Source organism: Botryllus schlosseri, chromosome 7 (genome assembly GCF_051294905.1).
Source record: "Botryllus schlosseri isolate E-star chromosome 7, Bs_hap1, whole genome shotgun sequence".
Taxonomy (NCBI): domain Eukaryota; kingdom Metazoa; phylum Chordata; class Ascidiacea; order Stolidobranchia; family Styelidae; genus Botryllus; species Botryllus schlosseri.
The window spans coordinates 13253849-13269765 of NC_137242.1; the positions used below are offsets into that span (position 1 = coordinate 13253849).

The 15917-nt window shown below is 41.1% G+C and overlaps 1 protein-coding gene across 4 annotated transcripts in view; it reads left to right on the forward strand.

Moving 5' to 3' along the window:
• LOC145442189 (cysteine dioxygenase type 1-like) overlaps positions 1 to 6280 on the forward strand; it is a 32898-nt gene extending 26618 nt beyond the window's left edge. For all 4 annotated transcript variants that reach the window (XM_080320090.1, XM_080320088.1, XM_080320089.1 and 1 more), the window contains exons 4-6: positions 1063 to 1223; positions 2508 to 2677; positions 5890 to 6280. In XM_080320090.1, coding sequence (XP_080176216.1) covers positions 1063 to 1223; positions 2508 to 2677; positions 5890 to 5928 — 370 coding nt within the window. In that variant the 3' untranslated portion in view covers positions 5929 to 6280. The remainder of the gene's footprint in view (positions 1 to 1062; positions 1224 to 2507; positions 2678 to 5889) is intronic.
• Positions 6281 to 15917: the final 9637 nt, after the last annotated feature.

Genomic DNA, 15917 nt, shown 5'->3' on the forward strand with positions numbered 1-15917 from the left:
ACCGGAGTTTTGATTACTAGAACGGGATGGCGCAAACAAATTTCTTACCTGTTGATGGTATGATTCATTGCTTCAACTTGAGTGCAAAAAAAACGCATCATGCTGGGCCTTGTCTTGTTATTCTGCGTAAATGCGAATGTGTAGTGTTAGACACCTACAGATGAACGGCGACAGTGATTTTTGTCTAAAAGATCTGCGTCTCTTGTACTCGGCATGTTTCAATTTTCCTCAACGAAATAAAGAATTATAGCAGACTGGCATAATTCCTTGCTGGGTCAACACTACTGAAGTTGAAGTCGTTCCATTTGGATGATGTCGACTTTTTGCAATATAACAACGACATTCTGGGACAGATTTAATCAACTAGAACGTGTTTATTCACGACTCGGGCGATTAACTATCTCAATAAATCTTGACTTTCTCAACCTACCCATACCTGTGTAGAAGTCTCCTAAAATTGATATGCGTGGCCTCCCCGGAACTCAAGTTGGTGATCACAGACGCAAAGTATTTAGGCCCCCGCCATAAGAGGACTGGAATATGTCCGCTTCACTTTCCAACTACTATTTCAACAATTGTGCGACGCTAAACAATGAAAGGACCAAGCCAAGTATAATTCTAGCATAAGTTAAATTGACTGCTTATGTTTCCTCAAATTGTTTTATTCGTGATATGGTATTAGCTGTAAATGCGGCTACGAGTTTTGTCGCCACCGTTCACACAGAAGATAAGAGTTTGCGTTGCTGTAAAAATGAAGGTGAAAATACACTGTTTTAATACAACAGGATACGCAGTAGGCCTACTCTATATCACGTGATATATCCGCCTTGATTACCGTGCAGCTGTATTACGTAAAATGATGCATGCCCAATGCCCATACTGATTAACGAGTTTTTATCGATCTATGACTGAATAGCCGCACATATTTCACACCGCATGTCCGCGGAAATGACAATATTACAAACACTTATCATAATTCCCGGCTCTTATATGCTTTTATATCTTTCCCAGTCAAATTTATGGGTCGGAATTGTGAGTTAGTTGCGCTTCCTTGAATTTCAGTTCAATTCACGACCACGCAGACGCCCATTGTTTTTACAAAATGCTGAGCGGCAGTCTGACCGAGACTCAATACGATTGGCCGAAGAAGAAGAAAAGGCGCGCCCCCATGACCGAAAAACAATCATTCTCGATAAAGGAAAATGAAGTCGGATACATTAACGGTAAGGCTTTGTCACCAGGGTGTTTTGTTGTATCCTTCGAAGTTATAGTTTGACTTTCAAATTCCTACGATTTAGCGATGTTTAGGGTTGTTACAGTTATAACTACGGCTGCATTTAGAACAAAAAAAACAGTTTAAAGAACACATATTTAAAACATGACCCTTATTTAAACTTGTTTTTTTATTGTTTTTTTGTTTTTTAATTTTAGTCCTGACGTCATGAATATTTAGTTGTGACGTCACGGTGAAATCACATTGACAACTGAAAACATTGGGTAAATATGGCCCCTTTGACGAAATAGGCTACCGTTCCCGTCTTGAACAGACGTAAATCACCTTTGACCAGGACTTCATCGTTATGAATCATCTTTACGGTCGGCGGTCATCATCATCAGAACATCCATTCCGTACCAATGATCTATTTCTATATCTACCTACTATAACTGTTGAACCGACGACGATTTCGAGGGTTCCAACCATTGATTGCATATCGTATGCGTCGGCTGTATCGGGTGCAAATCGTCCGTAGGCTTATACTACATGTTCATGAATAGAATTGCAGTCGGCCCCGGTGATTAAACCAGGGTCGTAGGCTGATATATTCGACAGTGGTTATACACTGTAATTGAAAATCGCCGATTTCCAATACAGCGTAGTGCGTAAAACAGGTAAACGACACTTTGTGGTACAAATTCCGCTTCCACACCAGCTCCAATTGATGAATACAAACCAAACACACCGATTCGTATGGAGATATGTCCCGAGTGTGTTTTGTTTTTATTGTGTCACGCTAAGAAAGCGCATAAAGATGGTTCTCTAAATCAGAGCCCTCTGCACCCCGTGGGTATATCTCCGTTGGAACTGGTGTGGTCGACTCGTTTTCGCCCACTGAAATGCTTGGTGTGAAACCTAATGAAGTACCAGAATAGGGCGAGGGTTTTATTTACACCCTACGGCACGGTGGAAATCTGAAAAACACACCTATTTTCCACCCATGTATGTATAGTACACTATCTCCAACTCAACAACAGAAAAGGGGAGCAATGTATGCCGCGCCAACCGTGCAAATAAGAACGTACTTCAAGGATAGAAGTGTCAATTGTCGGCGCTGTGTATGCTTCAAGTCGTATTTGTTGAGAAACCCGCAAAAGCGGCTCCGATTCTACATTGATCCAATAGTATCGAACAATAGAAGAAAAGTCTCGATTTTGTAATCGAAGCCCCATGCTCAGCGCTAGGCTTTCAAGCCCGGCCATTTTTCACAGCCAGCTCTTTTCTCGCCTAGACTCGTACGGACTACACCGCGTCGAAAACAAGTCGCACACGGAGCGCGCAGTCAGCCTTCATTTATATTCTCCGCCGTTCGAGTCCTGCAAGAGCTTCGATGAACGGAGCGGTCACGTGACGAAATGCAAAGTAACGTTTTGGAGCAAGTTCGGTCAGCGGACGCCGTATGTGAGTATTTCGCGGGCCGTGCTAGTTCTATGTCGTGTCTTATCAGCAGTAGCGCTGGACTAGTGGACAGAATGATTCGAGTAGTCAATGGTCGAAAGAAATACCAAATTATACTCAATGTGATGTATAACTGGCATTAGCAGGACTTTGTAGTCATTCATACTGTTAATACTCGATTCGGGAACGAATCTCTCAGGTATTCGATTTTGCCCAGCCCTATTCAGCAGAGCTGGTCATGGTCAGTAACGATGTACTATTACTTAATCAGAAGGCTAAATTATAGGCTTTGCCTAGTAACCACTGAAGTGGTTATGTTCTTAGACCTCTCTTGTTCCGTTTCTACTTGAATTTGTAATTTGAAAAGCAGAAAGAAGTTTTGGGATAATATTGCATCTATTTTGTGATTGACATTGTCGTTAGAACGTGAGATATCCGCTGTATCACGGTATCAGAATATATTCCGAAGATTCTATATATTTGTAGTGTCGATAATTCTTTTGCGTTAGTCGTAAGAGTACCGCGAAAAGTTTTCGACCCCTCGCCAAATCTAATTTTCTGACCTTCCAATTTTTACGTATTGAAGTAGTTTTTACATGTCTTGAAAACTGCGAATAAATTTACGGCGTCATTTGTAGCTCTACTTCTACTGGAGTAGCAGTGTTGACTACTTTGACCAACTCTTCGTATAAGCCTCAATGATCTACAGGGGTGGCCAAAGCGGTATTGGTGCTCAAGTAGAAGTAGAAGTAATACCGTAAATTTCTACCATTGCTACTCAAGTAGAAGTGGATGTAATGCCGCGTGTGTCTATTCATTCGCAAGTAGAGGTGGCGGTTTCGAATACTGAAACTGCTGCAATTATAGAAGTAGAATATGGAATATTCGAAAAGTACTCAAGTAAGTAGTTTTAAAAAGTAGACTTGGTCGAGGAGTCGCAAACTACTACTAGTAAATTGTAGGTGAACTATGCTTTCGAAATTGCAAAATTTTATTATAATTATTTTCATGGAATAATAAGTCGTCGCGATATAACAAAACAACCGATGCCACCTCAAATGGAGCGATATTCGAAAATGTATACAACTATACCACATATAATGTTGTTAGCATAATTTCATTCGGAAAAGTGATACAAACCAATCCAGAAACTATTTCACGTCACAAAAGTCAAAGTACGAAAACGGAGTAATTATGCGTCAAAAACTGTTTAGTAGAAATGGAAGTAGTGTGATTTTGTGAACACATATCTGCTTGAGTATGTAGTGAAAGCAGACAAAAGGTACTTGAGTATCTCGAAATGTACAAGTACTTGTCACTGACCACTAGGGTTGTCCAAAATTTGGAAAATCTCAAAAAGTCTCCGTGATTGTGTCTCATTCTATAGATTATTGATAAAAAACAACAATTAACCTGAAAGAAGCTTACAGGAAAGCCGTTAAGATTTCGGCCAAAGCGTTTGAAAGTAGCTGCTCAAGAATGGGCGTGCCACTGACCATAGAACGGCGAGAAGACCAGTAATCAAATAACCACGGCTCTTGATTGGCTAATCGGCTATGCTTCAATGACCACGGCAGCAGCAGCCTGCTGATTAGGTATTCAAGAAGTCTGCTACCGGCGGGGATTCTGAGTGCGCATTGTTAGTAGTCTGGCAGGTGATGATTTAAGATTAATTCAGGACATGTTGAGGTACGAAATACATGATGAACAAACAACACCTGCTTCACAGAAGCTTTTACAGCATGACTGCTTTATTGTGAAGGAAACGGCTGAAGCCTACATGTCGTGTTTTCATCGAGAGAAAGCAAAGGCGCTTATGTAAGTGGTGAACGAATTCCCCGTTTCAGTACGGATCCACCATCAGTGAACTACTAACCAAACTACTAACAATGCGCACTCAGAATCCCCGCCGGTAGCAGACTTCTTGAATACCTAATCAGCAAGCTGCTGCTGCCGTAGTCATTGAAGCATAGCCGATTAGCCAATCAAGAGCCGTGGTTATTTGATTACTAGTCTTCTCGCCGTTCTATGGTCAGTGGCACGCCCATTCTTGAGCAGCTACTTTCAAACGCTTTGGCCGAAATCTTAACGGCTTTCCTGTAAGCTTCTTTCAGGTAAAATGTTTTTTTTTTATCAATAATCTATAGAATGAGACACAATCACGGAGACTTTTTGAGATATTCCAAATTTTGGACAACCCTACTGACCACCTATGATGATTTCGATGTCATCGCTAGCTTGTTTCATTTCTGCAAGATAACCGCAAAATCGTGTCGTACTTGTTTATGCGATGGTAACCGATTGTGTCATCATATCGAACCTGTTCCAAGAACACCCCCCTGCCGGGCAGCATTTGAAATCCGATTGCATAAAAACAGTTATTCGTATCACATCCATCTATTAGGAAACGGTGTTATGCAATTGGTTATACAAAGGATGCCCCACGGCAAGATAATGTTACATAAAGCTAAATATGACGACAACAAAAATGGTCAAAAGCATTCATGTTTTCCCAGATTTCAGACTGTGACTTGTTGTGATCCTGACGAATTTGACCTATAACGATGCCTTGCAGCAGAATACTGTCATAAACACAGGGTAAAATTGCTCCTATACACGACAACGAAGTGCATATTTCATGATTGCACCTATTTGTAGTGTCATTAACTCATCAGTCGTTTCCCGTTAGTCGCGAAGATGCACATTGCAATTTCGAAGGCATAGCCACCTCGGACTAACTGCTAAAATAATTCGACCCCCGACCAAATCTACGTTTTGAAACTGCTTACTCGTGTACTTGTCATACCTTCCATTTTCTACTTCTAGTCGTAATTGAGTAGAAATTTGCGGCTTGCCATGCACTTGTACCTTAGTAGCATTACTTTCACTGCTACTTTAACAGCATTGTTGAAGTAGAAAATGAAATGTCTCATAAGCAGTACTAGGGTAATGGGTTTTAAAAAGTATATCTGGTCGGGTGGTCGCATGCTTATAGCAACAAATGGGAAGTGGCTACTTTCGCAAGTGCAATGGATATCTTTGTCACTTACGCAAAATGACTGATGAATGATACTGCAAATACGCGCAAGCTTCAAAGATATGTTTAGTTAACTTTAACTTCAGTAGCAACGCTGACTTTTTTGACCACCTCGATTCGCCATTCGCGTCTGAAAATCTCATTTCCGCTCACATCTGCACTGTGAACTCTTTCTTAGATGCAAGAATGCCGCGCGCCCGACAGCGAGAACAATTGACTCGACCGATGTGGAAAAGACACCATCCCGTACACAATCATTTTCCTACTTAATATGTCGTTTGCTACTGTGTCGATTTGCTAATATCCGTATAAAGGAAAACCGCGATGTCAAATCCGTGAACTGCCAACTTGCGATGTCGCTGACTTTAAACTTCGACGTCACGATACGTTCCACACGAGTGATTTTGCGCTGCGATGACATGGTACGACGTCAGCTTTGAATTGATCCGATATAAATTTGTGTAAATATACCCGTGTTCGACTGTTCGTGGTTGCCTAAAATTGATATTTTTACTATGTGTACAATGTAAAAGAGTTGATGCAAAGTATACTTTTATTCTTTACTATAACTTGGTGTGATTGGCGTGTGTGTGGGGGGTCTTAGGTTGAGGTTTTTGTGCTTTCAAGGGGTCTGTTAGTTCGGAATCACAACGTATTTTTGATTTCACGCTTAATAATTGTATCCGATACGGTAGTTGGCAATTACAGGACGAATGGTAGTGGCTTTTTAACAAAGTAATTTCCACATTTGGATATCTCGTGTCGTAGGTTATTACGGGATAGCATGGAATCACATATGGTTGTTAGTTGTTATTAGCCTACTGTAATTCTTGAACATTTCCGCCAGTCTGGCGATCAAGTCACCAGCACTTTCGAGTCAAGTCATTCCTATTTTGTTTTCAAGTCAGGTCACTCGAGTTACGTCAAATTATCTGAATTCTTACCATTTCGAGTCTATTTCAGGTCACTAATTATTTGTAGTTAGGAGCAGGACCTGATCTGCCGCACCCCAACCCCCGCCCCCAATTGGGTGGGGGGCGAGCTCGAGGGGCCCAAAATTATTTCGTGAATTAACATAAATTATAGAGCATTTTTTGAATAATTTATGCAAAATTTACTCGCACTACGCGTGATTTCATGGTGCGATATATCTTCATTATTGGATACCCCAAGAAAAAAAAGACGCAGGTTTATAGATATGGGCATATCGGCCATTGCCGCGCCTAGACCTATGAAGTTTTAGGCCACGTAACATGCGACTCCGAGAAGTGGGCCAGAACGATCGGCAGCGAGAAAACCGAAAAGGACTGCCCTTATACTGACCGAAAACTTCGATGTATGTATAATACAAATACATGCGTATATGTTCGACTCAGGGTTGAAATGACTCGAGTCGCGATTTTTTGGTGACTCGACTTGACCCGAGTCATTTTCTTAAAAATGAAAAAGGACTCGACTAGACTCGAGTCAATTTGTGTATTGACTCGACTTGCACTCGAGTCATTGCGCATGAATCGGACCAAGTCATATGACTCGAGACTGGGTCTACCAAGACAGGCATTTCATTGTAATTTCGAAGAATAGTAAATTTATCAAACTATTGTTATTTCGTCTATCACAACTGGTGCTTGAAAATGCTACCAAAAACTGGTAAAAGTGAGGAAAATTAGTATATTATCAATGCGAAGTTATCGATATCACCGAGCAGGGCCGCAAAAAGTTGGTTTCGCATGACATTATCTCGGAACTGATCAGTCATCACAATGACTTGGACTCGTACTCGACACTCTACTCCCTGACTTGGACTCGGACTTGATTAGGTGGTGAATTGAAAATGGCTCGAGTCAAAACTATAAAAGTGAGATTGACTTGTGACTCGGAACCTCGTGACTTGGTTATACAACCCTGGCTTGACTGCCCGTGTCCATGGGCGCATAAATGGCTGGCGCCGAATGTTCCTGTCCTGGCAATCTGAAACCCTACAAGACGATAAATGTCATCCCGCGAAGAAATATTATTTGCCAGTTGAAGAAATACCAATTTGAAACCGTGTGCTTCTTTTAGTTTAGTACGTTTGGGCCATCTCAATATATTTTGACATAGCAGACAGGAGGTCACGAGATCACAACATGTAACGAAGTCATTACATTTTCCACTCAGCTCTACCGGTAAATCTGATTACGTGAGCAGGGAGACGATAAAAATAGATAGCAATTTATATGCAATTCCCGATCAGATTGAACGATTCCATCATGAAGTAATCCGTTTAGGCTAGTGGTTCCCAACCTTTTTCGACCCATCGCCCCCTTTTCAAGCGCAACACCGATCATCGTCCCCGAAATTTTGTGTCAACTTTCAGCTCGATGTCGAATTTGACACTTTTGCAACTAAATTTCCGTGGGTTGACAAAAAATAAATAAAAAATATTTTGACGCGACATCGCCCCCTGTCGCCCCTTTGTCCATTTTCGCCCCCTTCGTCATTTTCGCCCCCCCTAAACCGCCAAATCGCCCCCTGGGGGGCGATATCGCCCACGTTGGGAACCGCTGGTTTAGGCGGATTAAACCGACACACTAAACAGCACAACAAATATCGTTAATAAGCAGCGGTAAAAACGTACAGGCTGATGGAAGGGGGTCAGAAGTTTGGTTTATCACCCTATAGGGGCCCTGCTGCTTCGGTCCTGGTGAGGAGTCGATTGAGTGAATGTACAGATATGTATTGTATATAAATATTGCATATATATAGCATGTAGCCTAGTGCTTGGTGTCATGTCATTACAAAAACCATGTCAATAGATTCGCGGGTAGGGTATGTAGGCTGTACCTTCGACGATTGTGGTTTTACCGATCGTACGTGACTCTTCAAAGACATGTCCGAATGCAGTTAAACACCAAGGTTGGTATTTGACTCGGTGCTTCAGAAGTGCAGATTGACTCGTGACTCGAAGCAAAATTTACGAGTCCATTTCAAGTCATCAAGTAATTGATTTCGACCTAATCGCTGTATCTTGCGTGAGTTCGAATTGCTAACCAATCACCAAATGGTTGTGCGTTTCACCGAACCTTCATTGTTATATCACAAATAAATTGATCGCAAACAAAGTGATCGGAGCTTACAGCGTACGTTGTCGTAAACTTGCTCATGCTCACCTTAACCAGCCCTTTTGCAGTGGCGGCTCGTGACAATATCGGGTGGTGGGCGGGGCAAGGGCTGCAAGCGACTTTTTATCAAGATGACGTCACAATGGCGTTTTCCAACGTAAACAAGTAACTTGGTGGTACGGACTACGGTAACACTATAGATAACTAAGGTAAACCGGTTTACCTTAGTTATCTATAGTAACATGAACTTCCCGACAACAGTGATTTTAACATATGTGCCGCGAGAGGTCTGCCGGTGAGCTGTGACTTGAAGTGTGGTAACTGCGTAAACGGCTTACGGAACAAAGATTCGACACGGTTCATGTTCGCACTCTACCTGACTAATTATCTGCAGAAATGGAAATGACTATAAGTCGAGAGATTGCGTAAGCCTAACTGGAAAGGTCAACGAGTTCGGACACATACGCAATTGTTATCTCATAGATTGGACTTGTCATATTGAATCCAAAACATAATTCTGAAGAACTACCAGGGTTGTAACCAAGTCACATGGTTCCGAGTCACGAGTCAATCATCCTTTTGTGGTTTTGACTCGAGTCGAGTCGAGTCATTTTCAATTCATCACAGATTCGAGTCCGAGTCCAAGTCACCGTTTAAAGGGTCAAGTCCGAGTCATCGTGTTATGACTCGAGTCGAGTCCAAGTCACAGCATTGAAGTCATGTTCAACTCATGTTTTCAATCCTGCTTGGGTGATATCGAATTCCCTGTTTGCGAAACATGCTCATTTTGTCCCTATCAGAGTCTTGGCACGTGTTTATTTAGGCAGATAACGGACAGGTCCTGACCTCATTTACCGATGCTAAAGATAACTTTACTAATCTTAGAATTTAAAATTAAATATCTCTCTTGTCAGTCTGATACATCACCAATACAAGCATTCAGTTTTTATTATGAACACATCGACGATAGCTCACGAATATCTGATAGAGAACCAACGAATTCACGTCTACATATAGAGAACCAACAAATTCACGTCAAGATACTAGTTGATAGAGAATCAATAGATGCATGTTTATGTAGAGGTATTTACAACAGGCCAGCATGCTGTAAAAGCGTGCATGCAACTATGTGCATAGTGCAGTGACAACAGAACAGATACCTTTTGATTATACTAAAGGTTTTCCCAATTGCATTACAGACTACATCGCAGTTAGAGCATTGGAGAAATAATTGTACAATGGGCTGTTCAAAAACATTTTTTCAAATTTTCCGGCTACTTCTTAAAATTGCTAGATTGCCTAAAAAATCAAATTTGGCTCAATTCCAACCAGTAGAAAGCAATGCTATGAAAGAAAATTTTAGACTTAATACAAATAGAGATTTTCGAATTTTACCGGCTATCTCATGATATTGTTACATTGTGTAAAATATGATTCATAGCAAATTTGACTCAATTCCAACTAGAAAACGTGAAGTTATTAGAGTAGAATGGTTTGGATAGGAAAAAATAGTCGGCTTACTACTATGTAATTATATTATATGAAAGAATTTCTCACTAAAATACTCCATTTATTTTCAAATCCAAAATATTCTCCTCTCACATTATTGATTCCATTTTTTTCAAATTAAGCCAGATTCAGTGTTCCTTTTATGCAACATAAAAATTTTATCAAGTAACCACCCAGTAAAATAAAAAAGAAGTTCTTTTAGAACAGCCATATTGTACAAACATCACACAACATTAGCCATTCATTATTACTCACGTGCACAATGCACATACCTAACAAAACGTCAAATGGACGAGGGGCATTGTGTGTTTTCACAGACAGCAGATCAAATCAATGAGTTACACCTCAAAAATATTAATGTGGAAAGGAGATCCTCAAATATGTTAAAGCGGCATGGCCGTAGAATGAATCCACATCTACTGAATACACGTTCCACTAGTGCACTAGATGCAGGAATTGACAAGCATTTTTGAACCACACTGAAGAGCATTGAATACTCATTCTTTCTAGTCGCCCAAAAATGCAAAGAATCATCGCCTTCAAATCTACACATGAGCTTATCAGTCTCTTCACCATCTGAGTCATTTCATTGGCTCTAATTGAACTTTGATTCAATTGTTTGCTTGTATAATTGAAAAGTCTTGAGTACTTTAATTGCGGAGGATCTATTACCTCTTCATCACTGGACGATTTTGTGCAATGCATTGCTACTATGTATCATTTTCTGTTGTTTTTACGGCGGCATATCTGATAGGGATGGTGTGAACCTCTGAAAGGTTCAGGTTCGTGTGAACGCGAACCTTTTTGAAAGGTTCTGTGTGAACGCGAACGTGAACCTCATGACGTCACGTGACGTCATATTGATAATTTTAACCCTATATTTCGATGAAGTGACAGCCTATATTAATGTACTTGTACACGATACCTAGCGACGAATCGGGTCACATCAATTCCACCATGCTGAAGTACTTGACTGAAGTATTTGACTGAAGTACTTGACTGAAGTATTGATGTTTTAAACGTCGCTAAATGTATCAACTGAGACAATCAAATGATCCCATAAAATCAATATCTTCCGTCGCTTTGCCTACAATTTCGACGAGGACTTGCCAGAGAATATAAGCTTACGCCTTAACTGTCTAGTCCAGACCGGACAGTATATTCGGCGTCTGGGTATTGAGCAGAGTGCAAAACGGGTTACTATACTTGCTACCGATATTACCCCATTAACAAGTTATACAGGTGTAGCCAACACCGCAATCGCACGGATTTGACTTTTAGGATAAGTAAACATATGATGTCATCGCCTGCTAGATTTTTACATCAGAAAACGATATCAATCTCATTGATTGGTTGAATAAGCATCATCGCTCACTACATGTAGTAAATTTCGCTCTCGGTGTTGTGTGATTGCGGGTCAAGCTCACAGCAGAGAGTCACTAATAGATATTCACTGGATATTTCGAGCAAACTTTTGAGATTGTCAAGGTGCATGCTCGTTTAGTGTCGATTGTTTATGCTGCCAGCACCATGCATAGAGAGAGAGAGATATGATATTCTTTCTCGCCTGCACCATCGAGATGCTTTGGCGACGGAGTTGCGCCCCCGTTGCGCCGGAGTCTGCGCCCCCGTTTTTTTCTCCTCCATGCTATCCGTGATTGCTGAGCGCCTAGCAGGATAGCTGCGGATACCATTTTTCGAGTCTTTGGTATGACCCGGCCGGGGATCGAACCCACGACCTACCGCTCGAGAAGCCGGTCGCATAACCATTACACTCTCTCGGTCATATAAAGAGCCCCGCAGTTGAAATGCAATAAATTTGAACCAAAGATGTTATAATGAGGCGAAAATTGTGATATGTGAGAAAGGTTCACAATGCAGAACCTACCAAGGTTCTGTTGTGAACGCGAACCTCAAAATTTCCGAGGTTCACACACAGAACGCGAACGTGAACCTCACGTTCACACCATCCCTAATATCTGATATCAGACAAGTGCAACGAAAGCAGTGGTGACAAATAGCGATGTCGGCAGAATTCGTCGGATGCGTTGATCTAGCCATTATGATTCGCAAATTTTTTCATCTTCAAGTCATATAAAATAAGCCGAGTCAATGACTTGGGTCGAGTCATGCGTAATGACTCGAGTACAAGTCGAGTCAATCCAAATATTGACTCGAGTCGAGTCGAGTCCTTTTCCCATTTCAAGAAAATGACTCGAGTCAAGTCGAGTCATAAAAAAATCGTGACTCGAGTCTGACTCGAGTCGAGTCATGACTCGAGTCATTACAACCCTGAGAACTACGGATAGCAGCCTCGGAAATTCGGTCCCGGTACAGCACAGGAGATTTTGGCCTTGAGGCTGGAGACTGTCACACGACACATACGGCTTACGGTCTATAGCAGTGGTCGGGAACCTTTGTTGTCCGAAGAGCCATATTGGCCCTATTTTTTCCATCTCAACTCCCAGTGAGCCATACATGCCAATCAACTGTTACGTCACAATTGAAAATTCGTGATGTCATTATAGCACCAATTCGAACTCACTACATGGATTTCCTCGCGTGCGCCATATTTTCATGTAAAAACTGGTATTTATTGTACGAAAATAAAGCTCGCGACGAGAGGTAAATAAGGCATAAGACGGATCAAGCCTCACCATTGATAACGTAATTCATCGTAAGTAACGTAGAATTTATTATAACTGATATTAATCGAATGTGACTCGAACACTGATTCTGAAAATCTAAATGCTTATCGACTTCTCAATTCTCAAAGTATTCGGCGGTAACATAACGTTGCGCTACAAGCCAACATTTTATCGCCAGTACTACACAGAGCTATATTCTTACCAATCAATAACGTGAATGAGTAGCTATGACGTTGTTTGTAATTCGAGTTTGTAATTGTGACTTCCACAGCAGTTCATTTCGCGTCGTAGATCAGGCAGACGATGCGTATTTGAAAACTGCGTTTTGAAATGAGCGTCACCATGCTATGCTCTTTGATTAATCAACGTATCGCACAATTCAAGATTTCGAGCCGGGTGAATAGAATTCGCGAGTGATATTGGCCGCCCTCATGACAGTAACTTAAATTTGATGATTCTGAAAAGAGAGGGTTCGATCCCCTAAACCTGAAGACGACATTGTCTTTACCTCTCAAAGACATGTTTATACTGCCACGAGAATAATTATACCGGCCATGATGAAGATTTACTAACAAATCGCTGCAATATTGACCAATTCAGTACAAAAATAAATATTTGTCAAAGAGTCATATCTTACACCCAAAAGAGCCATATATGGCTCGCGAGCCATAGGTTCCCGACCACTGGTCTATGGCGTCTATATATGTCTGTTGCAAAATCACCTTGGAAAATATATTACCGAATAAATACGTGGATGAAAGCCGAAAACTTTGGTACACTGTTACATGAAATCATCGAGAAGTAGCCTCATGACCAGGCCGTGTTATTTTTGGCATATGCCAAAACTGCCAAAAATAACTTATTTTTGGCATTTTTCGATTTTTATTTTTGGCAGTTTTGGCATCGTCCTCTAAATAGATGGTTTCAGCCTCGAATTAATCACAAAAACGCTTTATTTGGGCTAGTTTGTCAAAAGACACCACAAAATGTGCGGCATCCACGTATAATCAGTGCCAACGAACAATAAGAAGAAGAAAAAACCTAACGATTTCATAGGTTAATAATATCAAACAAAACCACAAAATGTGCATTATCCTCCCGAATCGGTGCCAATGAGCAAAAAAAAAGAAAGAAAAGCCTAACGAACACGCTCAACAGCTGATTGTTACAGCTGTTGAATAGACTTAAATCGTTTGCACTGTAACAGTGCTTCCAAACTCAGGTCAGCTAAGTTTCTCCTAAATTCATTTCTCGCCCAGCGAATCTGGGAAATATCGGCTTCAACAGTAGCCGCTGAGGGAAAGAATGTTGCCAGTCATCCACAAGAGGTTTTCAGAGCTTCAAAATCTTTGGAGGGCCGAACCGGCTTCTATGCATCATGAAAAGAGATCGCTACGCCAGTGCCATCGATCTCATCGCGGAAAGAATTTTCTTCCCGATCCTTTTCCAGGAGTTTCCTGTGTTGTCTCTTAACACATTCTATTTAGTAGCCCGACTATCATTTCTCCTTCAGTCTACCGATATATTTTCGGAGGACTTTTGTCACTTCAGTTGGCTTTAATATTACCAACTCGCATGGAAGAGTCCTGGGAAGGTTAGATTGTTTAAGAACATTGACGCAACAAGACTGTCTGGCAAAACGAGACTATGCAGCTCAGAAATAGCCAGACAGTTTATTGCGTCACCATGTTCAACTCGATCGCGATGCAAAAATCGTGGTTGATTTTGGGGGTTCCAGTTCCATGAGCAGAATATATTTAATATTTTAATAATCAGTACTGCGGCAGCTTCTCATTGATACCCGTTTTATCAAATTTAGCGCTCGACAAGCCGGTCAAAAGTGGTCGTAAAAATGCCTTTGGATAAATGGAAAGTATGACGTAAACCAAATGCAGTCAACCGTTCAATCTCGCTGTACCCACACCATTTAGGACGCCATGCTTTCACCCCTAATGGGTAGTCTGGACCCAGATTAAGAAACCTGCCTTTCACAAACGCTCTTCTCGCTTGTAAAGCGGTCCTGTTAACACAACACCATGAACGAAATGCACTATTTGGCAGGCCGTGTTATTTTGGCATATGCCAAAAATTGCTTATTTTTGGCATTTTTATTTTTGGCAGTTTTGGCATCTGGCTCCTGAAATGCCAAAAATAACACGGCCTGCTCATGACCGTTTTCGGTATCGTACACTGTCAAAATTAATACGAACAGACCAACACCGAATTTTGCGTAAAATTTACTGAGGAATAGGCTGATCAAGCGATCAGCTGTTAGCCGCCATCGAAAACGAAACAGCTATCGCGCTTGACACGGGTTGTAATTGTAAGCAAATGGCCTGAAGGCCACAATTTCACGGTGAAATTGACATTGGAGAATATAAAATAAAAGTAAATATTTGAATGCAAACCGAGGATGTTAGTAAACTGTTTCATGATATCACCATCTCATCACCTATCTCAGTATGGAACACAGTTAGCGTTAACACAGATACACCGGCTTTTGCGTGAAATCCGCAATGCGTTAGGTAGGCTAAGAGTCAGATCAGCGCACATCTCTACCATACTCGACCTTGATAACGAAATTGCTGCCCTAATCATTAACCTTGAGACTTGGCACAGCGTTCGATACTAAAATCAAGACATACCATGCAAAAGCTCATGACGGATCTAGGTAAGGAGCATCGTTATAAAATCAATGGAGACCTATACCGGCTTTGCGTAAAATATGTTTGCGATAAATGACGAGTCAGCTCTCACTCGACTTAGGAAACGAAATTACCACTAACACAGTACAGTGACAAACTTGAAACTTGACCTAAAAAAACTGAATTTTGACCAAATTTTGACCTAACGTATGCAAATTAGGTGTTTTCCCACATAATGTTTAAATTGCACCTCATATCTTCATTTCTGGTTGGAACTGACTGTCCTAACGAAGTAGTTTG